A 23,649-nucleotide genomic window follows, 5' to 3' on the forward strand; every position below is an offset into this window, starting at 1 on the left:
AAGCAACAGAGCATACAGCGGTAAAACCCGCCGAAGGGTGGACCTGTTCGAATTTACAGCCAAAACTCTTCCGGCCTCCTTATTTTCAAGGACTTCGAAGGATCCAGTCTAGGTAGACCGCGTCCTTGGAGGATGCGTCCTAGGTTTTCGAACAGAGCAAGAGCCTCTGATTAAGAACAGGGCTGCCCGCACTGACGCGGCTCAGGGATTACGTCACACGGAGCGTCGTGCGCAGTGAAATCAGGACATTTCCTCACTTTCTAAAAAAAACCCGGGACGCCCGGGACAGGACGTGAAATACGGATATGTCCCGGGAAATACGGACGTTTGGTCACCCTATTGTTTATGGACCAGAAATACTTTGGCGAATCATGTGCTGTGCGTGTGTGAATCTTGTATGCTTGCATGAATCATGCTGTTTGTGGAGCTTGTATTGTGTGTGTGTGTGAATTTTTTTGTGATTGTGTGAATCGTTTAGCTCCATATTAATACCTAACCCTAACCTAAACTCAATTTACATTTTAGTCAAAAACGTGACCCCTGACCTTAGATAAGCAATTATCCTTTAGGGGTCTAGACAATGGGTCCCAGAAGGAGCAGTTGGCCCCCAGAATGTGCTATTTTTTTTCCAGAAAATGGGCCCCACAATGTCTCAAATACAAACACGAACACACACATACTGGAAGCAGTGTGATGAAGAGAGCTTGTACATAAACAATTGTTTAAGAAGGGTACAAAAACCCTTATGACAAAGCAATGTTTTGGAGATTGAGATGATTTCTGTGTACTCTTGACAACCTTACCTCTTAGAAACAAAATTACCTGTCTGAGAGTTATTTTAAAAACATTAAAGGTTTCCACCATTAATCTTTGGGAACGGATTAATAGCAGCTGCAATACCTGTAACAATGATGCATATGTTTTGTTCATATTGTGTGTGGAATCTAGTGGAATTTTTCAAAATGTGCAAATGTGGTAACATGGCTTGGTGCTTCATTTAATTAGTTTTTTTGCTAAATGAATTGTAAGGCAATGCATCAAGCTTATTTTTTGCTACGCCTCTGATATGAAAGGCAGATACACCAAAGCATGACAGGGGTAATAATTACAACATAAAGAGTGGATACAGCAAATAAATGATCAAACATTTATAATGCAACTCATATATGCACGTATTTATGCACAATTTATGCACAAAGATAATTCAAAGTCCACACCCATCTTTAGTGCAGCACAATTTGTATTACTTTCTCTTTTTTGTATGCCTTGTGTATGATGCAGTGCTGACATGTCACATAACAAGCTATAGAGGGTTAGGGGTTAGGCTTTTTTTTTTATTGCCAACCCATACATTTTTTTAATACTGGTTAACAATGGTGAGCCAGAAGTATAACACTTCCATCAACATATGGTGATATTTACTGTGTTAGCATTTTCCAGCATTAAAAATTAAAGACTCTTATTTTATTTATTTTTTTTATTCTCACTGCATTATTGCTATGCTCCTCTGACTTATTTATTTAGATTTTCTTTAATGGCAATATCTTTAACTTATTTTTATTATAATTTTTTTTTATTAAAAAAAATCTTTAACTTATTTAAAGAAAAGTTAAGTTCATGTTTACACATATACCTCTGGACAACAAAATTATTTTGCTTGTTTTTTATTTCATTTACAATGCTCTGCCTTGGTTAATTTGTCCATGGCAAAAATGCTCCTAGTCTGCACTCCTGCTGCAGAGGCTGAAGAGATTGCCAATAAATACAGTTAATAAAAAAAAAAAAGGTTTTAACACTTAATTTTCCTTTTTTTATTTCAATGAATCCACACCGAGCACAATGGCTGCTGCACATATGAAAATCTCCAAAATGACTTTGTGTCTTGGCAGGAACCAGCGCTGTCCTATGGGCACATTTCTAATACATACAGTAGTAGTGAATTTCGATCCGTGCATGCGCAGGTGAGTACCTGAAGGTCATTGAGATGAAGGAGGGGCTGAGTGGGAGAGTTGAGTAACATTACTTAATCCACATGATGTGGATTCAGAAGACCTTTGGATGAACAGGCCCATATATCCATTTATCAGCCTTAAGGCTCCATTTTGGCTCCTCAAGGCTTAAAGATTTATATCATGAACTATGGAGCTGTACCGATGAAAGGTAAATACAGAATACTTTACAAGACAAATCCCCTAAAATAAAAGAGAACACACTGTGCTCCTCAAGACAGTCTGCATATAATAATTAAGGTATTTTATGAGGAATAATACTGTTGAAAATAAAAACCAAGCTTTGAAATACATTTATTGCTTCCCGCATCCTTTAATAGCTGTTTGTTTAACTCCATTGAAGTTTATCCTGGGGTCACAGTTTACCAAAAACGCAAATCCTGAGATATTGCACAAGCACGCAGCATGGTCTCCAATTTAATCTCCTGACATGATTTTATTCGTCTCAGCAGCTGAGGATTTTGATGAAGGCCCTTCTGAACTCGATGTTGAAGGTAGTATAGATGACAGGGTTTAGGGCGCTGTTTACATATCCCAGCCAGGTGAAAGCACTGTAAAGTTCAGGAGGCACGTAGCACGTCCTGCAGTGGGTATTCAGGATATGAGTCACAAAAAAAGGCAGCCAGCAGATGAGGAACACCCCTGAAGCAGGAAGACAGTGGAGCGGTGTGGGGAAAGGACAGCGGAGTACAGGTTGAATGCCATGAAAGTGAAACAAAGAGAAGATAGAGAAAGAGAGAGATAAAAAATACGTTAATCATAGTCTTATTTCATGGTTGTTTCCTTTCCCAAAGCTAGACCTCCAAAACACATCAGTGACCAGAATGCAACCGATTTTTTCATTTACTTAATCATATTTAGTTACTTTAACACAGTTGTTTTATGTCCTGCCCTGCTAACATGAAGCAATTGTAACAAAAGTAACTAAAAAACGATTGCATTCTTTTTTTCAGTGTATCTGAAGACAACATTTTTTATGGAGCTATACACATAAACTGGGTAACTCATGTATGTCACATTACAGTTTCTCTGACATTGACACTGGACAATTGTTGACTTATTTGTACAGGAAATGGTATCTGCAAGCTGTTAGGGTCACGACCAAATATCTTCAAACACCAAGAATTCATGTTCACAAATACTGTATATCATTCTGTGAAACATCTTTCATTATTCTGATAAAATACAAACTTAGTTAGCCAAAACAGAAGCTTTTCCTAGGTTTTATGTCTTTAGCTGCCATATTCTTGCTCCTTCGTTCTTAAAAGATATAAATATAAAAAATATAACCGCGGATGACTGGGGGACAGTGATTCGCCTACATGTTATGAATGCTGACATACGATAAATGATAAATTATGAACAGTTTAGTTTGTGCCTTCAGGTCGTTGCCCATAGGAAGACGTTACTTGGATATAACCTAATGGAATATCTGCAGAACGGCTCCAAATGACACAAGACTCATATGGGTGAGTATAACATGATGTAATAACGTAAAATCAAGGGCCCAATGTAAAAAAAAAAAAAACAGTGTTCCCCTATAACTATTGAGCGTCACTCCCAGCTGTGGAAGGCGCCTTGTCTGAAGATGGGGGGCTTTAAACGAGAATGGGATGGCTTTTTCCTTCCAACAGAAAAGGAAAGTAGTCGTTACTACGGCAACATAGTGACACCCCATGTGCGTGACTGTAGCTTTGTGGCGCAGGATGACAAATGTCTATGGCCAGATAAAAGTATTTCAAAGAGGACCCTCCATTTTGGAATTAATTACATTCCTTCTTAAACCTAACTTGTGATTTTCCATCAGTGTGACGAAGATACAGCAAACCAAACAAATTTACATTTGGAGGAACGTCTTTTCTCTGCCATCAGGTCACCGTTACATCCACTGCCAAATTCCAGCAAGCCTGCAACTGATGCAGAATTGCTATTTAAGGGCTGAATGGTCCACTCGCCCTAACAACTGTGGGGTTTGGGATGGCACTTGTATTTGTTCCTCTGTGGGAACGCCCAAATTGCACACACGTTTATGTCCCAGAAAATCTAGTACTTGTCAAACTGTGAAGGGATGCACTGTTCCACCAACAAAGCTTTACTTTAAGCTTCAATGACTTTGAGTTGAACATTTACCCAAACTGAAACAAAAATATATGTCTGTGATCGGTGTTTTAGTTCCTTCAGTTCCAACTGGTTTTGATATTCTTTTTTTGTTTCTGCATTTTTTATTTCATTTTATTTGTTTTTTATTTTTTCCTACTTGCTTTGATTCTGTTTTATCTTCCTGTATTTTAATCATGTAAAGCACTTTGCATTGTCTTTGTACTGAATTGTGCTATACAAATAAATTTGCCTTGCCTTGCCTTGCCTTCAGTTACACAGTCTCAATGCAGACAGAGGATATTTACATTGTATTCTCCAAACGCTGTCCTCTCATCTTTTTCATGCTGATGTGTTTTAATTATGTTCATTTATGCAAAATATAACTACATACGTTTGTTTTAGATTCTGGCACAATATAAGTGCTGACCATTTGCTTGAGACTCTGCCACCCCTCTCCACTACTTTGTCTTCTGCAGCTTCTTGCTAACTTATTCATACCTATTAACTTTTTACATTTCCTAACATACAAACCTCAGACCTGAATGTCTTTTATTGAGATGTTTTATGATGGATTAACATTAAGTAGCACCTAACTTTGAAGAAAAAAAAAATTACATCATTTTCAAAATCTTGCACAGAAAATATGTTAGATATTTACTTTGCCCCCTTAAAAAAGTCCAGTGCATCATCACTGACATTGTGTAACAATCTTTTTTTTTTTTTTTACTGACTAAATTTGATGACTGCATTTACATATGTTATTATTGGTGCATTATTACCTCCACTAATAATCAGCCAACTTTTCATAAACAAACAGTTTTATAATATTTTCTACATAAGTCTGGTCACTGACTGTGAGTTTGCTATCTGTTAAGTACAGAAGCTGGCAAGGGCTCAAACGTTACTAATGCATGGAATAACAATGCATTTCCTCTTGCTGGCAGTTCAGTGTGATTGAGAGGCAGTTGTGAGGCTTTGGAGATGCTAGCCGAACAGCTGAAAGTCTGGACTGCTGCAGCACGTTGCAGGACTGGAAATGTGCAGCAGCAACACAATAAACAGTTTCACCATCTCTAAGAAAGCAAAAAGACGACTTAAAAGATAAAGAAACTGAAGGCATTAAAAAAAAGAGGTCGAGCAGCGAGCAACCCTTCTCCAGGTGAAAGGCACCAATGAAGGAGAAAGATTTTAAAAAGGAAGCTGAAGTAGCATGTTTCTCTTTGGCAAGTTAAATGTACTGCCTTAATTGGCCTAAATCTAACATTTTCCATTCAGTTTAATTAGACAATGTTACAAGCTACCATAGAAAGGATAACAGCAGATCCTGCCAACATAGACCAATCCTGTTGGTACAGATTTGCAGGTGAGTTTAGTGGCTTTCAAAGTCGCTGTGAATGCTGGCATTTCATTACAGAAAATACCAGTGTCATAATCTTGGCGCTGATGACAGGTCTGTTTACACATTTTATTCTCCTGCCTTGCTCCTCCCAGTTCTCATTACCACTCATCTGATCCACCGGCTAAAATGATTTAAACAGCCTTCTAACCAGTCATCAGTGCCAGATTATTCTAGCCTTTGGTGAGAGTTCTCTAGCGTACCTGTGTTTTCTGACTGTTTAAACCTGATCCAATCTGCCTCTGAGCCTGCCTGATCTTGTTCTGATCTGTTTGCCTGATCTGACTTTGGATTCCTGCTTGATATCTTCCTTTCTGTAAACCGAACCTGGAACTGTTCCTGACTCCGTTGTGGATTTCCTTTCGGCACCTTTTTGAACCTCTGATCTCATGGCTCTGACTACCGAGCACATCTTCAACATCTGCTTTGGCTCTGCCCTCTGGATTTCCCTGCATTCATTCGTCTGCTCAGCTCTGATCTCCTGTGTGCCGACCTCAGAGACATCAGCGTCTGGGACCCTCTGGGCAATGTCCGCCGTGTTTCATTTCCAGCTGACCGACTGGAACCAACTTCTTCCTCTGGGCTTGGACTGAACTATAAGACCAGGTTTGTGACATGACGTGGTTACGCCTGCATTGGTGAGGCTTTTTGACACATGGGGGCTACTGCTTCCGCAATAGATGTTTGTGGCAGTGACATGCTGAGTTTTAGTGTTTGTTTGAATGAAATATCCCCATTTCACCTCTAGATGACAGTAATTCTTACACAATGTCCCTTTATTAGAAGCAAAATTCAGCTTTTCTGTCCAGCTTCAGAGGTGAACAAACAGGCTCATAAGGAGCAAATGACAAAGGTGACAGGTTGGGGGTAATGTAGTGGGGGTTTATAGAGCTGGATTAGATTATCTAAGAATCTTCCAAGCTTTTAACATCTCACAGATAAATATTTACTCTGTCATCTTAAATATGAAGAGTAGGGCAAAACGGGAAACTGACCAAGATATGGCTACAAACCTAATATTGAGGATGTCTAATAAAACAATGTTTTAATTAGAAAATAATTTATTATTAGTGTCGCTTTTCAAGGAGTTTGTGACATATACACAGATAATAAAATGTTAAGGCTGCAGAGAATCTGCAGTTCACTTTGTAACTTGGACCTGAAGATTACTGAGAAATCAGGTTGAGTTTGGGAAAACGCGAGAAATTGGCCTAACAGAGATGTTCTTTTGTATATGTGCACGGCTCTCATTACCAAAACCAGTGTAATGTAATCCAGCATCACTGATTGGAGTTTTGTCAGGCATTTGCAATCCCAGGGTGAACTGGACAGTGCTTAAAATAACCTGGCTGGCCAGTGAAGTGAGTGTACAAGGTGTCCTGACTCCTGAACAACACACACTGCAGTCCTGAGCTCAGCCAAACCTCTTTTTGACATTTAAGCTTTTAATGCAGCTCTGCAAGAAATACAGGTGCTGGTCATAAAATTAGAATATCATGAAAAAGTAGATTGATTTCAGTAATTACATTTAAAAAGTGAAACTTGTATATTATATTCATACATTACATACAAACTCATATATTTCAGATGTTTATTTTGTTTAATTCTGATGATTACAAATGACAACAAATGAAAATCTCAAATTCATCATATCAGAAAATTAGAATATTACTGAAGACCAATAAAAACAAAGGATTTATAGAAATGTTGGCCAACTGAAAAGTATGAACATGAAAAGTATGAGCATGTACAGCACTCAGTATTTAGTTGGGCCTCCTTTGGCCTGTATTACTGCAGCAATGCGGCGTGGCATGGAGTCGATCAGTCTGTGGCACTGCTCAGGTGTTATGATAGCCCAGGTTGCTCTAATAGTGGCTTTTAGCTCTTCTGAATTGTTGGGTCTGGTGTATTGCATCTTCTTCTTCACAATACCCCATAGATTTTCCATGGGGTTAAGGTCAGGAGAGTTTGCTGGCCAATTAAGAACAGGGATACCATGGTCCTTCAACCAGGTACTGGTAGCTTTGGCACTGTGTGCAGGTGCCAAGTCCTGTTGGAAAATGAAATCTGCATCTCCAAAAAGTTGGTCAGCTGCAGGAAGCATGAAGTGCTCTAAAACTTCCTGGTATGTGGCTGCGTTGACCCTGGACCTCAGAAAACACAATGGACCAACACCAGCAGATGACATGGCACCCCAAACCATCACTGACTGTGGAAACTTTACACTGGACTTCAAGCAACGTGGATGAAGTGCCTCTCTTCTTTTCCTCCAGACTCTGGGACTTTGATTTCCAAAGGAAATGCAAAATTTACTTTCATCAGAGAACATGACTTTGGACCACTCACCAGCAGTCCAGTCCTGTTTCTCTTTAGCCCAGGCAAGACGCTTCTGACGCTGTCTGTGGTTCAAGAGTGGCTTGACACAAGGAATGTGACAGCAGAAACCCATGTCTTTCATACGTCTGTGTGTGGTGGTTCTTGAAGCACTCACTCCAGCTGCAGTCCACTCTTTGTGAATCTCCCCCACATTTTTGAATGGGTTTTGTTTCACAATCCTCTCCAGGGTGTGGTTATCTCTCTTGCTTGTACACTTTTTTCGACCACATCTTTTCCTTCCCTTCGCCTCTCTATTAATGTGCTTGGACACTGAGCTCTGTGAACAGCCAGCCTCTTTAGCGATGACCTTTTGTGACTTGCCCTCCTTGTGCAAGGTGTCGATGGTCGTCTTTTGGACAACTGTCAAGTCAGCAGTCTTCCCCATGTTTGTGTAGCCTATAGAACTAGACTGAAAGACCATTTAAAGGCTTTTGCAGGTGGTTTGAGTTAATTAGCTGATTAGAGTGTGGCACCAGGGGCCATCAATTTTGAACCTTTTCACAATATTCTAATTTTCTGATATGATGAATTTGAGATTTTCATTTGTTGTCATTTGTAATCATCAAAATTAAACAAAATAAACATCTGAAATATATGAGTTTGTATGTAATGTATGAATATAATATACAAGTTTCACTTTTTAAATGGAATTACTGAAATCAATCTACTTTTTCATGATATTCTAATTTTATGACCAGCACCTGTAAGGTTAGAGCACAGAGATTAAGTAAATACTGTTGTGCCGTCATGGCAAAAGGAGAGCTCCTGTGAGCCAGTACAAGAGGCAGAAAGGTTCATTAGGAAAAATGTTAAAGGAGCTGAAGTTGATTAAAGAATAGGGCTACTTTAAGAAATGTGTCTCCACAGTGTGCTCCCTTGACATTTACATGCTGGTTTTCTTATTTAATCCCTATTATGAAAGCGTTGACTCACCAAGCACAATGGCCAACATTTGAGTTGCCTTTTTCTCCCGAGCGTGCATGCTCCTGAATCGTTGGCTGGTATAAGAATGAGACATTGGCCGCAGCGACGTGTGCGTCCGACCATTTGTCAGATCCTTAACCTCGCACCCCATCCTGACAGGAGGGTGTTCCTGGTCATTGTCCACTGCATCCTGCCCTCTTTGGTCCTGCTCCAGATCCAAGTCAGTGCGGCCACAGGAGGCATGGCTGATGCTGCAGTAGTTTTGTGTGTCCACTGGGGGCAGCACAGAGTTCTCCACTGGTCCGGTCTTTGGGCGTTTGCCCCACAGGAAGCCTGAGAGCAGATTGGGCTTGGATGGACCTGATGGTTCAACACTCTGCTGAGGTGGACAAAGGGTTTTCTGTCAGTGCAGATGTTTTTTTCTTAACTCTTAAAGTGCACAAAAATAGTTATAAATAAGTGGCACATGAGAAATGATCTACCATAATAACAATCACAATTTGCATTCAGTAGCAGAGTATAAGATCTGTGCAGCATGTTTAGAATTTTCAGCTCATTGTTTTGGTTTTCCCAAGATCTTGATAAATTAGAAGTCAATTTCCTACTACAACAGACAGAAATCCAAAGTAATCTAACTCTGGTGAATTGGTAAAAAAAAAAACTCCCTTACAACTGATAAGTTAAAATGAAATGGTTTAAATATTTTTTTACGGTATATTAATTGGCTGAAATCAACACTGATATAGCCTCCAGTGACACATTTGACTCCATGAAGCTCCAAAGTTAGATTTTCTAAGTAAAGTGGTTGGAAGTGTACAACAAGTGAGCCACATTATGTTCATTTTTATGGCTAACAGCTAATCACAACCCAGAATTCAGGTTTTCTAAAAATGTTAATACTTGATAAAACCAATGAAGTGAAAGGTTATGCTGTGCAGAACCATGAGGAAGACAGTCATAGCCTCTAGAGTCACACACAGATACATTCAGATCCAGGGCTACAACTATTACATTCCCCTTGTCAAGTCCCTCCCTAATAAAAAAAAAAAAGAAACAAACAAACAATGAAAATCTTTTATTATGGATGAACAAAAGAAGAGAGGGTTAAAACTGTTTCAAGGAAAGTATACTTTCATTTTATTTGGAGATAAAATCCATTTGCATGGAGCCAAAATCACAAATATAATGGTAGTGGTATCACCACGCTTATAATGCCATCCAATTAACCTGACCTAAACCCCAGAGCAACAATGCTGACATGCTGAAAGTCACTATTAAAGCAACCAATTTAGCTGGGACTTTTCAAAAGAATGATATTTCTGTATTTTTTTTTATGTGTTATAATATGCAATCCATAATTATTCTCATAAAGAGAGAAATCAGTTGAAGTATTTCACATTGAGTCTATGTAGTTCAGCTCATTCAGTAAACTGAAAAAGTCTACTTTTCTGTGATTCTTTTCTATTTTTTTCTTTAATAGACTAAGAGGCACCTAAAATACACTATATTGCCAAAAGTATTTGCTCACCCATCCAAATTATTGGAATCAGGTGTTCCAATCACTTCCATGGCCACAGGTGTATAAATTCAAGCACCTAGGCATGCAGACTGTTTTTACAAACATTTGTGAAAGAATGGGTCGCTCTCAGGAGCTCAGTGAATTCCAGCGTGGAACTGTGATAGGATGCCACCTGTGCAACAAATCCAGTCGTGAAATTTCCTCGCTCCTAAATATTCCACAGTCAACTGTCAGCTGTATTATAAGAAAATGGAAGTGTTTGGGAACGACAGCAACTCAGCCACGAAGTGGTAGGCCACGTAAACTGACGGAGCGGGGTCAGCGGATGCTGACGCGCATAGTGCGAAGAGGTCGCCAACTTTCTGCAGAGTCAATCACTACAGACCTCCAAACTTCATGTGGCCTTCAGATTAGCTCAAGAACAGTGCGCAGAGAGCTTCATGGAATGGGTTTCCATGGTCGAGCAGCTGCATCCAAGCCATACATCACCAAGTGCAATGCAAAGCGTCGGATGCGGTGGTGTAAAGCACGCCGCCACTGGACTCTAGAGCAGTGGAGACGCGTTCTCTGGAGTGACGAATCGCGCTTCTCCATCTGGCAATCTGATGGACGGGTCTGGGTTTGGCGGTTGCCAGGAGAACGGTACTTGTCTGACTGCATTGTGCCAAGTGTAAAGTTTGGTGGAGGGGGGATTATGGTGTGGGGTTGTTTTTCAGGAGCTGGGCTTGGCCCCTTAGTTCCAGTGAAAGGAACTCTGAATGCTTCAGCATACCAAGACATTTTGGACAATTCCATGCTCCCAACTTTGTGGGAACAGTTTGGAGCTGGCCCCTTCCTCTTCCAACATGACTGTGCACCAGTGCACAAAGCAAGGTCCATAAAGACATGGATGACAGAGTCTGGTGTGGATGAACTTGACTGGCCTGCACAGAGTCCTGACCTCAACCCGATAGAACACCTTTGGGATGAATTAGAGCGGAGACTGAGAGCCAGGCCTTCTCGTCCAACATCAGTGTGCGACCTCACAAATGCGCTTCTGGAAGAATGGTCAAAAATTCCCATAAACACACTCCTAAACCTTGTGGACAGCCTTCCCAGAAGAGTTGAAGCTGTTCTAGCTGCAAAGGGTGGACCGACGTCATATTGAACCCTATGGATTAGGAACGGGATGTCACTTAAGCTCATATGTGAGTCAAGGCAGGTGAGCAAATACTTTTGGCAATATAGTGTATATCTAGTAAACAGAAAAAACAATTGTTTCTTCAAAGGTAAATAAACAAAAAATTCTTTAAATTGTTTTTACAGATAGTTTTAATGCCCCAATGTATTAAAGAATAATCATTGAGGATTTTATATTCGATAATTGCACTTCATTGCCTTTGAATCAGGATTCTCTCTACCTGTGTGGAGTCTTTTAAATAACAAGAGTCCATTTGCCCAATTCCCCTTGGGTTCATTTGGTTATACTAGCAGATAATTGCTACTCCAAGCCAACAAAGTGTTTAATAAGGCTGAGAAAATTTGACTTTGCAGCTGATTCAAGCTGTTTTAGGAGACACAAACTTTTTTTTACACTGCAGCTCTACTTGGGCATTCAGCACACATCAGGAAGCGTATTATGAGCATTAGTAAATGCAGCCTTTTATTCTGGCAGCTTGTTCATACATCACCCATATAACCAAGTCTTCACCAGCTGCTTTAATTAGCCATTTCCTTCACGAGGAATAACATCAATCAATAAGGTTCAAGCAGTGCGGCAAAAAACGGAAACTTTCTGTTCTACTTTCTGACTCATATCAACTTATGTTTACCTCTAAGCAAAACTACAGATTGTTATTTGCTCAGCTTTCAAGCAGCCTGCAGGTTGTGCAGGTGCTGCAGTGCGTCATCCCTAGACTTTGCTTAGATGACAAGCGACCAGGTGACGTAAGAGCAAGCTACGCTTCAGAATTGCAATTTCAGACTCCCTCTCAGACCGCTGGGCTTGTAACCGCTCAGTGGATCGAAAGAGATCCTGAGTTTGCATGAAAATGCACAGACGGGGAAAAGGAAAGAATAGCAACAGAAGGACCTTGTTTAGTCACCGGGTCACAACAATCTGGGACTGTTACTAACTAGATTGTCATGCTTTCATTTGATCATAACCTGAAAACATCACTCACCACTTTAATCCTTATAGGTGATAAGTCTTGTCTTCCCTTAGGAGTTTCTTCCTGCAGACACGTCTCCTAAGAAAACAGAAAGGAGGTAAATAAATAAAACATTTTTTGGATGAATGCACAAAACCTAATCAGTATACAAGTAGCACATTTCTCCGCCCTTCACTCGAAACTCATCAATTCAGCTTGTCTTATCGCAGAGGACGGTTTTATTGGAATTCATGACAGGGACAGAGCAAATCAAGGAAACTGGGTTACTTGTCGTGTAGGTTTTCATGCCGTCTGACTCCTGAGTCAACTCAATTAAAGCGCACTACAAACTTCATGATGCACACTATTGAAAATGTAGAGAAGATAAAGTTTGAAATCCCAAATAGAGAAGCTTATAACCTGCTGTGTAAGTTCAATTAAGACCGTCTCCTGACTTGGGACTGGGGTTGCTGAATCACCTATACAGAAAATGCAAAGAAGACAACAAAAAGAACCATAATCCATAACAGATGTATAGGATCAAAAAATGGAGATAAATATTCAAACCAAAGTAAATTTTTTAAACAAGGATGTCAAATTTATCTAATTACTGTGAGCATCATAACAACTCCAAGTAGTAGAATAAATAAAATGAAAAGATATACATAACTAAACAGGACAAATCTGATATAAAGTATCTCAGAGATTTAAATGGATAATAGGTTTGAACTCTGTGATCATCACTGGAACAGAGTTTAGATCCAGCTCCTAAGAGGAAAAACACTAGCTTCCTCCACTGTTTCACATTTATTTGGTGATATAAAAGTTATATAAAATTATTTAAAAATACATCTTTAGGAGGATGGGAGATAACCCAAAACTAACAGCCTTACGCTGGATTTATTTATGATATTTTCTACCACAGATAGAAAAAAAAGTTATATTAGAAATTTTGCAGAAATTTTATCTTGCGTAAAAATTGTAAAGGTTTCAAAGTTGTAAAATTGTTTAAAAAATTATGTAGCTTCTGTACCTTTGTGCAAAAACATTTGCCCATTAATTAATTCATCGATTTGCCCATTGCTTCATCAATTTGCCCATTGCTTGGTGTTTTTAGGTTATGTCAAATAAATGTTTCAGATAAACAGTCAGACAAAATGCATTTTTAAATGAGCAATTGATTTTTAAGGAAAATAGGTTATTCCGTAAAAATTCAAAAAATATCCACTGGACTTGGTTTTCAAGATTTGAAGACGTTTCGCCACCTCTCCAGGAAGCTTTCTCAATTCAAATGTCTGGATCCGCAGTGAGTCTTATATGGACAAGGCCTTGTATTGCTTGGAAACATGCAAATGGTAACCGATGAATGGGTCGTTTTAGTTCCATCGTTAGCCTGTAATATCTGAACCTGTCTATGATTGTTAAGGGTCGGTCGTTAAGGAGGTATTGTTTAACGACCGACCCTTAACAATCATAGACAGGTTTCAGGTATTACAGGAGACAATCCCCCCTTAATGGCAATCCCCCCTTTAACGACCGACCCTTAACAATAGACAGGTTCAGATATTACAGGCTAACGATGGAACTAAAACGACCCATTCATCGGTTACCATTTGCATGTTTCCAAGCAATACAAGGCCTTGTCCATATAAGACTCAAACTCACTGCGGATCCAGACATTTGAATTGAGAAAGCTTCCTGGAGAGGTGGCGAAACGTCTTCAAATCTTGAAAACCAAGTCCAGTGGATATTTTTTGAATTTTTACGGATTGACTATGACCTGGATGACTGAGAACCTTCATCAGATAATAGGTTATTGAATCCAACTTGGGACCTGTAAATAAATAATTACCATCCCATCAACCCTGTTTAATCATTAAGTAACTGGGGTTGAAATCCTATTTTAGTTCCATTTAAATTTGAATTTCATACCAGGAAGAGTAGGATAGAGCCTAAACAACTCATCCAGTATGCCATAAATGAACCCAGAAAAAGAAAGAGGGCAAACTGAAATGGCCTTTAGCTAGAAAGAGAAAGAGGTTCTTCAGTTTTAAATGTTCCTTGAGTAGTTGATTACTTTTAACTATGGTATCAGTTGGTGTTTCTCCTTTTTATTTCACTAGTTGCTACAGTATGTTGCCTGGTTCATCTCATTCATAATAATAATTGAACTTTATTGATCTCACATTGGAGAAATTCAACTCTGCATTTCATGAGGCCCACACGGAGCAATGTGGAGACCCAATCCCACAGACCCAGAATGGCAGTCTATGGGAGTGGGGCTCGAACTCAGAACCTCAGTATTCCAAGCTCTATGCCCTAACCACTAGGCTGCCACCACCCTAAATCGATTATGCTTTATGCCTTGCTGGCAGACTGGGCTCTGTTTCCTAAATAAAACTATTTCCCTGTGTTATTTGATACAAAACCTCCAACATTTGCCTTTTTGTGATATTTTTTTTGAGTCTTTGTTAAACTTTTGCTGTACTCAGCTTTCAACACAATGTTCCCCTGCATGTAAGGCGCATTTCAGTTAATTAGCCATACAAAGTTGAATAATTTCTTCCTTTTTCTTTTCAAGATCTTTCTACATTTGGGTTTTCTCCACAGTAATCGCTGCACATTTACATGCTACTGTAGCCTTGTCATAAACCATGAGAAATTTTCTGAAAAAAACAAAAACGTATGTGCATTAAAACAAATAATACAGTTATGAATTTAACAGGTCAATCTTTCATATATCCAAATAAAATTATTTCAAAGATATTGTTTAAACAATAAAAATATTAAAAGTATTATTGTAGGGAAGATAGCAGGTGGTTGGACTGTATTTTGAACTATTAGGTTGCACCGTTCAGTTTTCCATCGGACACAATCAAGAGGAGTGCCGGCCAGAGCACTACTTAAGCCCAGAAGGATGTTGAATGGGGATTAGGTCAGAAAGGAGGACGCCAGACTGGATGATTTAAACTTGACTTTCTTGTATTAACTTTAGGTGGTATCATACATGGGTTTTAACAATGCATCTGCGTGATCCTAAACACAACAGAAATGAAGATAAAATAACTCAAATGCTGTCTGTAGAGTTACTGCTAAATTCACACTAAGCTCCATAATAATCATTAGCATCTACGATACACATAACTGAGGTAGATGAACTAGAATTACATTATACGCATAGGCAACAGGTGATCTAGGTAGGTTCAGCACAATCTACCAAATAACTACCGGATAACAGGAAAAATATACCAAAATATGCATCAAAATAAACTTAACTTATTTAAACAACAATATTTGGTTACTTACTTTGGTCATTTATGCACACAAACACAAGGATTACTTTGGATGAAAGTCAGGTAACTCTGAAGCATGGCATCTGAACTAAACAAAGATGGATGAACATGTGATGTCATATCCTGAAACTAGCAATGTCAAAATAAGAGTCCCTAAACTAACTAAGGAAGTACAGTAAAATAACCACTACTTGTCAGACTAAAAGTCTGTAATGTCCATAGCCTTTTCTACAGCCGCCCCCAAATGTATGTAGTACATTTGAAACAAAGAAAAGGCTAATTAAATCGGATGACTCTCTTCACCCTTTGGAAGGGCTGGCAGAATCACCAGCCGGGCGACAGGTCGCGTGTAGGTGCGGTCTCTGACCTTCACATCCGCGGACCGGATGCGACCATCCAGACTGGGGTGGACCTTTACGATGCGCCCAATAGGCCACATGGCCCTAGGGTGCTGGGGGTCCACGATCATTGCCACAGAGCCTTCTGTGACGTCGGCCGGGGAGGACTGCCACTTCTGTCTGAGCTGCAGCCCAGGTAAGTACAGTCTGATGAAGCGAGCCCAAAAGTGGTCGGTCATCACCTGAGCATGCTTCCACCTCCGCTGGCTGAGGAGCTCATCTCTGGGGTAGACGACTTGTGGGAGGGACCCATCGGACCGCCCCATCAGCAGGCAATTGGGAGTGACCGGGTCTGGATCACTAACGTCGGAGGGAACATACCCCAAGGGTTTGGAGTTCAGGATCGCCTCCACTTCGATGAGGACTGTCCGAAGGACCTCCTCCTGAAGGGGCTGAGCACCTACAGTGGTGTACAAGGCGCTCTTCACTGAGCGAATCTCTCGCTCCCACACGCCTCCGAAGTGTGGAGCAGCGGGAGGATTGAAGTGGAAGTTGATTCTGTAAGGTGCCAGGAGGGACTGGAGGTCAGGTGACATGGCTGCGAATGCCTCTCGTAGCTCTTTGTCACCAGCTTTGAAGTTAGTCCCCTGGTCTGAATAGATCTCAGCAGGGGTCCCTCTACGGGCGATAAACCTTCTTAGGGCCATGAGAAAGGAGTCGCCATCGATGGAGTTAAGTAGGTCAAGGTGAACCGCTCTGACGGTTAGACATTTGAATATGATCCCCCACCTCTTCTCCAGACGCCTTCCCACCTTGACTTCAAACGGCCCAAAGCAGTCTATGCCTGTAGAGTGGAAGGCAGGTTTAAACAGGCGTAGGCGGGCTAAGGGCAGATCAGCCATTTGAGGGACGGCAGGCTTCGCCTTCCAGCGGCGGCAGTCTGTACACGTTTTCTGGAAGCGACGTACTGCCTCTCGGCCTCGCAGAATCCAGTAGTAACGCCGGATCTCTGCGAAGACGCGCTCTGGCCCAGGGTGTTTCAAGCGACAATCGAAGTCCTGAATAAGCAGGCGGGTCACTGGGTGTGAGGGGTCTAACACCACTGGGTGTAGACTGGTGTAATCCAGGTCTTCTGACCTGCGGAGTCGACCACCAACTCTGATGAGGTCACTGCTTTCGTCAAGTTCCGGAGAGAGGCTACTGAGATGGCTGCTCCGTAGGACTGGTTTCTTTGCTTTAAGGAGACGAAGCTCGTCAGGGAAGCAGTCTTGTTGGACCTGTCGGAGAAGGTGAGTCTCTGCATGACGGTAATCATCTGCAGAAGCACATCCATCTTCTGCAGCCGCCCCATGAAGCTTCAGGGCTGTGGCCTTCAGCAGCTCCCTCCAGGTGTTGTACTGGTTCAGCTCTGAGTCTGCCTGACTCACAGCTGTAGAGGTGGCACCACAGAAGGTCTCTTTGCGAAGCTCTGAAGAGTCGGAAGGATCTCCCAAGATTCCCGGAGGCTGCGCTGGCCACTGGTCACAAGGTAGGAGGAGGAACGGAGGGCCTTGGCTCCATCTGTTGGGTTGGGTTAAGTCCTGCAATCTTTTACCGCGAGTAATATCGTCGGCCGGATTCTGGGCAGAGTCGACGTACCGCCATGTGTGTTGCTGAGTGAGATCTTGAATTTCAGCAACACGGGTGCCGACAAAGACTTTGAATCGGCAGGATTCCGACCTCAGCCACGCCAGCACGGTTGTGGAGTCTGTCCAGAGCATGGTTCTCTTGATGTCCAGGGTAAGCTCATCATTCAGGAGTTTGGAGAGCTGAGCTCCAGTGAGGGCACCACACAGCTCTAACCTCGGCATGGACTGTAGACGTCTAGGGGCCACTCTGGATCGTGCCATGACGAAGGCCAGGTGTGGTACACCGTCGCTGTCGACCATCCTGAGGTACGCTACTGCTCCGTAGGCCAGCTCCGATGCATCGCAGAAGATGTGAAGCTCTCTCTCGTTTATGGCAGCAGCTGTGCCCTTGGGCAGGTATGGACGACTGAAGCAGACTTGAGAGAGAAACTGTAACTCTCCTTCCCAGTCTCTCCACTGCTTGAGGAGATGTGGGGGCAAGTGGGGGTCATCCCAGCCTCTCTGCTTGTCCCAAAGGCATCTCACTAGCATCTTGGCTCTAGTAGTATAGGGCAGGATGAAGCCCAAGGGATCGTACTGACTGGCGAGCACCTTGTAGATGTTGCGCATTGTGGGCTCATCGTACTGGATAGGGCGACATTTGTATCCCAGGATGTCAGTGGAGAACTGCCAGCTGAGACCCAATGTTGATTCAGGACTGTCCGTTTTCTCATGTGCCAACCAGAGGTCAGTGCTGGTGGATCTGAGGTCCTCAGGTAGGTGGCTGATCACTTCGGGTATATTGCTGGCCCACTGACGAAGTACAAAGCCAGCTGAGGACAGGAGACCTCTCAACTTGTCCACGAGGTCTCTGGCAGCCCCGGTGGTAGGGAGGGACTGCAGACAATTGTCCACATAGAAGCATCGTTCCACTGAAGTCCTCACCTCATCTCCAGGCTGGGTGTTCTCTCTTGTGTGGTGCTGCAGGGCGAACACAGCACAACACGGGCTGCAAGTCGTGCCGAAGGGCAGCACCTGCCACTCGTACACTGCAGGGGGTTCGTGTTGCTGTAGGTTGCGCCACACAAAGCGCAGGAGAGGCCGGTCTTCAGGTAGCAGGCGAACTTGGTGGAACATGCTCTTTATGTCTCCACTCACAGCCACTTCATGCTCCCGAAATCTGAGGAGGACTCCCAGCAGAGATGCTCCGAGAGTAGGCCCAGGAAGGAGGTGTTCGTTGAGGCTCTGACCTCGATACTGGTACGAGCAGTTGAATACAAGTCGGTGTTTGCCATTGTGGCTAACTAGGTGGTGGGGAATGTACCATGCCTCTTCTGCCCTGGTTATTTCTGATGGGTCTAGCTTTACAACGGACCCTGCCTGTATCAACTTGTCGATCTCAGCACGATACACCGTGGCCTTCTCAGGATCTCTCTGGAGTCGTCTCTCGACTCCTCTGAGGCTTGGTAGGACTGCATCGGGAATGGCTTGAAGGCGTGGCATGTCTTTGTGCCGTAGCAGCGGGGTGGCGAGGCGAGAGATGCCCTCCACTTCTTCACGGGTCGTCTTTCCTTCAAGCAGGCTGATGGCAAGGTTGTCTTGCTTGGAGCGGGTAGCCACTTTGCTGCCCCTGAGTGGTATGAGGTCGACTTGCCACAGCTTCTCAACATTCCTCATTAACTCAGTGACTTGAGGGGGAACTGAAGTGAAGAAGCAGTGCTGTGGACTGGAGATCTGGCTTATGACACTAGAGGGGCCCTGCAAGGCCCAGCCCAACCTGGTGTGTACCGCGGCTGGACCACCAGGTGGACCCAGTCGTACTGGCTGGGTAGGAGTCAAGAGGTGGGGGTGGTCACTGCCTATGAGCAGAAGTGGCTTAACCCTCTTGAAGGGCTGAAGAGGCAGTCCTGAGAGGTGCTTATACTTCCTCTGCAACTGTTCCAGAGGATAAGTATGGTCGGCGAGATCGATGCGGGTAGAGGTGAAGGCATTGGTGATCTGATACTTGGTCTTAGGTCTTGCCTTGGAGGCGATGGCGAAGGACACGTTGGCTCCGTGTAGGGTTTGGACATCCTGCCGGATTGTACGTAGAGGTAAGGACTCAGGAGTTCCATGAAGACCCAATGCCTCATTGGCAGCTGGCAGCAACATCGTTCTCTCTGACCCGTCGTCTAATACAGCATAGGTGTCCAGAGTGCGGCCGCCATGGTACAGGAACACTGGGACCACTTTCAGCAGCACTCTGCTGCCTTCAGCTGGCCGATCCAGGTACAATACCTCAGTGGAGGTTGTGCTGCCACCTTGAGATGGCACTGTTGCTTGGGTGGGACCTCCCTGAGTCGCTGTATTGACGTTGTGTAGTGCCTGTAGGTGTCGACCTTGACACAGATTGCAGGTCTTCTTTAGGGTGCACTGCGCCGCCTGGTGTGAGCGCGCACAGCGCCAACATCTCTTGTTGGTCTTAATCCAGTCAGTTAGCTGTTCTTTGTTTAGCTTACTGATGGCCATGCACTGACTCAGATGGTGTTCTCGGTTGTCGCAGAATGCACAGTAGGGTGCTGGCTTGACCTTGCCTTGACTATCACTTGTAGGTTTGACCTCCTTAGGCGTACTGTATGTTCCATGCAGCACAGTTACAGAGGGCTTCTTTGGGTTGGTGCTAGTCTTAGCACTGGGCTTGGCTCTCACCCCTCTAGAAGATAGTTGGCCATCAAAATCCTGACACCAGGCTTCATGCTTAAGCCACTGAGCTAGGTCGTAGAGAGTGTAACTTCTCTTAGACTGGCTGAACATGCATCTACGGAAATCAGCTCTTTGTTCTGGGGGCAGCTTGCTGAGCAGCCTTGCAACATGGGTACCACATAGGAGCTCCACCTCACCCTCAGGACCAAGTGTCTTCAACATTCCCACCAGTGACTGTATCTGAAGTGAGAATTGGTCGAAGGCCACTGCATCGCCACGTCTAATGTCAGGTGTGTCCATCACCTCAGCGATCCGCTTAATGGTCAGCTGATGAGGCTGTCCGAACTTCTCATTGAGGGCCATCATTGTGTCTGTAAAGGGTGTCTGAGAATGGATGTAGGCATCAGCTATCAGTTTGGCCTCCTCTAGCTTCAGGTGGTCAACTAAGACCTGATACTTAAACATTTCGGTGCTATCAGTAGGTAGCAGGTTCTCGAGGGCAATCTTGAGATGAGTAAACTCACCAGGATCTCGATGAGAGAAGTTGGGTATGGTAGCACGGGGGCCACGATAGGCTGATTCTACGATAGAGGTGTGGTATGATGGTCTGGAGTAAGTTGGCGCCTGTCTAGTTGCATATGGTGGACCCGGAGGAGGTGGTGGACGTTGCAGTGATGGAGGGCGGTGTGCAGTGGGGTTCAGAGGCACGCCATATAGTGGGGAGGTGAGCTGCGGTGGAGGTGGGGGCAAACTGGACCATGCAGGGCGCTGTTGCAGGGTAACTGTAGGGGCGTGGCTAATGCTGGGGTAGGTGGGCCTAAAGGGTTGGATAGGTGGTGGTGCCGACAGCGGCTGGGCTATTGGCGCTACATTCTGCTTGGCTGCTAGTGTCTCATTTCTTAATAGCTGCAGTTCACTCATTAACCGGTCGAGGCGGTCAACCATGGGCTCTTCACTCGAAGGTGGCACATCTCCGGTGTTGCTTAACCACGGTGGTGGTGGTGGCCATCCTCCATCATCATCCACTGTGGCTGAATGAAAGCCATGTGCCTCGTGTGGTTGTTGTAGGCTGCGTGCAGTATTTACCAGCTGTAGCATGTCTGCACGGACTGCTTTAAGTTCTGCCAGGCCTGTTGACATGCACTGCTGGGACTGCAGTGACTGCTCCAACATGTGCTGTAACACACGCCTCTCCTGCTGGATGTCTTGTAGCTCTGCATCATAGGCTGTGCTCTTACCAGGTGAGTGAATAAGGAGATGGCGAGGAGTACTGTCACCACATTCATTTTTCTCCTCATGCCAATGAGCACCAAGCCCCCTGTAGTCTACTTCATAATCTTCATAACGGAGAGGAGGGCGTGTCTGGCGTCGAGGGCGTGCACCAAGGAATTCAACATCTTTCATATCCATCTTGATTGAGTGCAATGTACATCCGGCTCGAAGGACCATTAATGTAGGGAAGATAGCAGGTGGTTGGACTGTATTTTGAACTATTAGGTTGCACCGTTCAGTTTTCCATCGGACACAATCAAGAGGAGTGCCGGCCAGAGCACTACTTAAGCCCAGAAGGATGTTGAATGGGGATTAGGTCAGAAAGGAGGACGCCAGACTGGATGATTTAAACTTGACTTTCTTGTATTAACTTTAGGTGGTATCATACATGGGTTTTAACAATGCATCTGCGTGATCCTAAACACAACAGAAATGAAGATAAAATAACTCAAATGCTGTCTGTAGAGTTACTGCTAAATTCACACTAAGCTCCATAATAATCATTAGCATCTACGATACACATAACTGAGGTAGATGAACTAGAATTACATTATACGCATAGGCAACAGGTGATCTAGGTAGGTTCAGCACAATCTACCAAATAACTACCGGATAACAGGAAAAATATACCAAAATATGCATCAAAATAAACTTAACTTATTTAAACAACAATATTTGGTTACTTACTTTGGTCATTTATGCACACAAACACAAGGATTACTTTGGATGAAAGTCAGGTAACTCTGAAGCATGGCATCTGAACTAAACAAAGATGGATGAACATGTGATGTCATATCCTGAAACTAGCAATGTCAAAATAAGAGTCCCTAAACTAACTAAGGAAGTACAGTAAAATAACCACTACTTGTCAGACTAAAAGTCTGTAATGTCCATAGCCTTTTCTACACTATTTATGTTATATAATTCTTCTGGCATAAAACACTGGAATGTTCATGTCGCATAAGTATGGACACCTTCTAAAAAACTATTTGATAAGACAGTTTTGAATTGGTTTTAGTATTCCGTTTTTTTTTTTTTTTTTTTTTTTTTTTATATGAGTGTAGTTGCATAACACATCTTGGCATAGTATAATTTTCCCACTCTGCCTTACAAGGCATCTCCTATTCACAGCCGCACTCATTTTCTGTCAGACTTAGTTCTGGAATCTAGCTAGGCTGTTTAAAAGATTCAACTTCACTCTCATGTTGGCTGAGTATTTGCTCAAACTGTGATACTCAAAAATAAATATTTCCTTTTTTCAGTTTTTTTAGCAGAAAACTTAAGAGTTGGGGTCAAAATTATATGCTATTTGGAACTTTTTACAGTTTCAACCACCTTGACCAATACCTGGTCTGGGGTATATTTTATATGAGTTGCTTTTATGTCAGAAATACTTGATAGAGCTATTGCTGGCAGGTGCTGCAAAATGTGCTCAGTACCTCCATAAAGCTTGTCAGCAGAAGGAAGCATTAAGACATTTCTGACTGTGGAAATGTCACAATGTACTTTAGGAATATTGATTCTTTCCCTTTCAATATACATCTAGACTCTTAAACTTAGATTCCCAAATTAGATGCAAACTTTACTATTATGTGAAAATAGGACTTTAGAGCACTGAGCTATAGTGTGGTTTTTCTCCTAAGCCCAGGTAAGATGCTTGTCGACCATGTGCAGGATTTTTCTACTCCTCCCAGCTCTTGAGGCACTGACTCCAGCCTCAGTTCACTCCTTCATTCATATTTCTTAGTGGGTTTTACTTGACAGGCCTCTTAAGTCTGTTGACATCCCATGAGAGAGGCATTTATTTCTATCATCTATTTCCTACCAACCTTTTTCCTTCCATTAAACCTTCTCTGAATATGCTTTAACTTGTTCACAATTTCAAATTTTTTATGGAGACAAAGTCTAATCCTTTAAATTACAACAGGCAAAGGCTTAAAACCCATACTCCCTTTATGTGTAATGAATCTGTATAATTTATGAGAGTCACTTCTGGAATAACGA

The 23,649-nt window shown here is 42.7% G+C and overlaps 2 protein-coding genes across 5 annotated transcripts; both read right to left on the reverse strand.

The window, feature by feature from the left end:
• Positions 1-1,648: 1,648 nt before the first annotated feature.
• Positions 1,649-15,768, reverse strand: drd3 (dopamine receptor D3). Its single transcript, XM_038293746.1, has 4 exons — positions 15,760-15,768; positions 12,487-12,552; positions 8,815-9,184; positions 1,649-2,651 (listed from the first exon to the last, which is right to left on the reverse strand). The coding sequence occupies exons 1-4, from the start codon at positions 15,766-15,768 to the stop codon at positions 2,455-2,457; spliced, it is 642 nt and encodes a 213-aa protein (XP_038149674.1). The 3' UTR covers positions 1,649-2,454.
• On the reverse strand, positions 15,258-22,513 carry LOC119788961. Of its 4 annotated transcripts, XM_038293669.1 has the most exons (3): positions 16,114-22,513; positions 15,760-15,834; positions 15,258-15,489 (listed from the first exon to the last, which is right to left on the reverse strand). In XM_038293669.1, exons 1-2 carry the CDS (start codon positions 21,820-21,822, stop codon positions 15,790-15,792), a joined length of 5,754 nt encoding a protein of 1,917 aa, XP_038149597.1. In that variant the 5' UTR covers positions 21,823-22,513; the 3' UTR covers positions 15,258-15,489; positions 15,760-15,789. The 4 variants fall into 4 exon arrangements, 3 of the variants coding, with proteins under 3 accessions (XP_038149597.1, XP_038149595.1, XP_038149596.1); XR_005281525.1 differs by having other exon boundaries at positions 15,760-22,513; XM_038293667.1 differs by having other exon boundaries at positions 15,258-22,062; positions 22,333-22,513.
• Between the last annotated feature and the right edge of the window lie 1,136 nt (positions 22,514-23,649).

This window comes from Cyprinodon tularosa, unplaced genomic scaffold (genome assembly GCF_016077235.1).
Source record: "Cyprinodon tularosa strain WSP-4 unplaced genomic scaffold, ASM1607723v1 ctg33, whole genome shotgun sequence".
In the NCBI taxonomy this organism is placed as follows: Eukaryota; Metazoa; Chordata; class Actinopteri; order Cyprinodontiformes; family Cyprinodontidae; genus Cyprinodon; species Cyprinodon tularosa.

Bases quoted from the DNA above. Each gene is read 5' to 3' on its own strand.
- drd3 (XM_038293746.1), bottom strand. The intron at 9,185-12,486 runs GTGAGTGATGTT...TGTCCACCTCAG, and splicing joins CACCTATAAGGATTAAAGTG to CAGAGTGTTGAACCATCAGG. The intron at 2,652-8,814 runs GTGAGTCAACGC...TTCCTGCTTCAG, and splicing joins AATGTTGGCCATTGTGCTTG to GGGTGTTCCTCATCTGCTGG.
- LOC119788961 (XM_038293667.1), bottom strand. From the start codon at position 21,822: ATGGTCCTTCGAGCCGGATGTACATTGCACTCAATCAAGATGGATATG.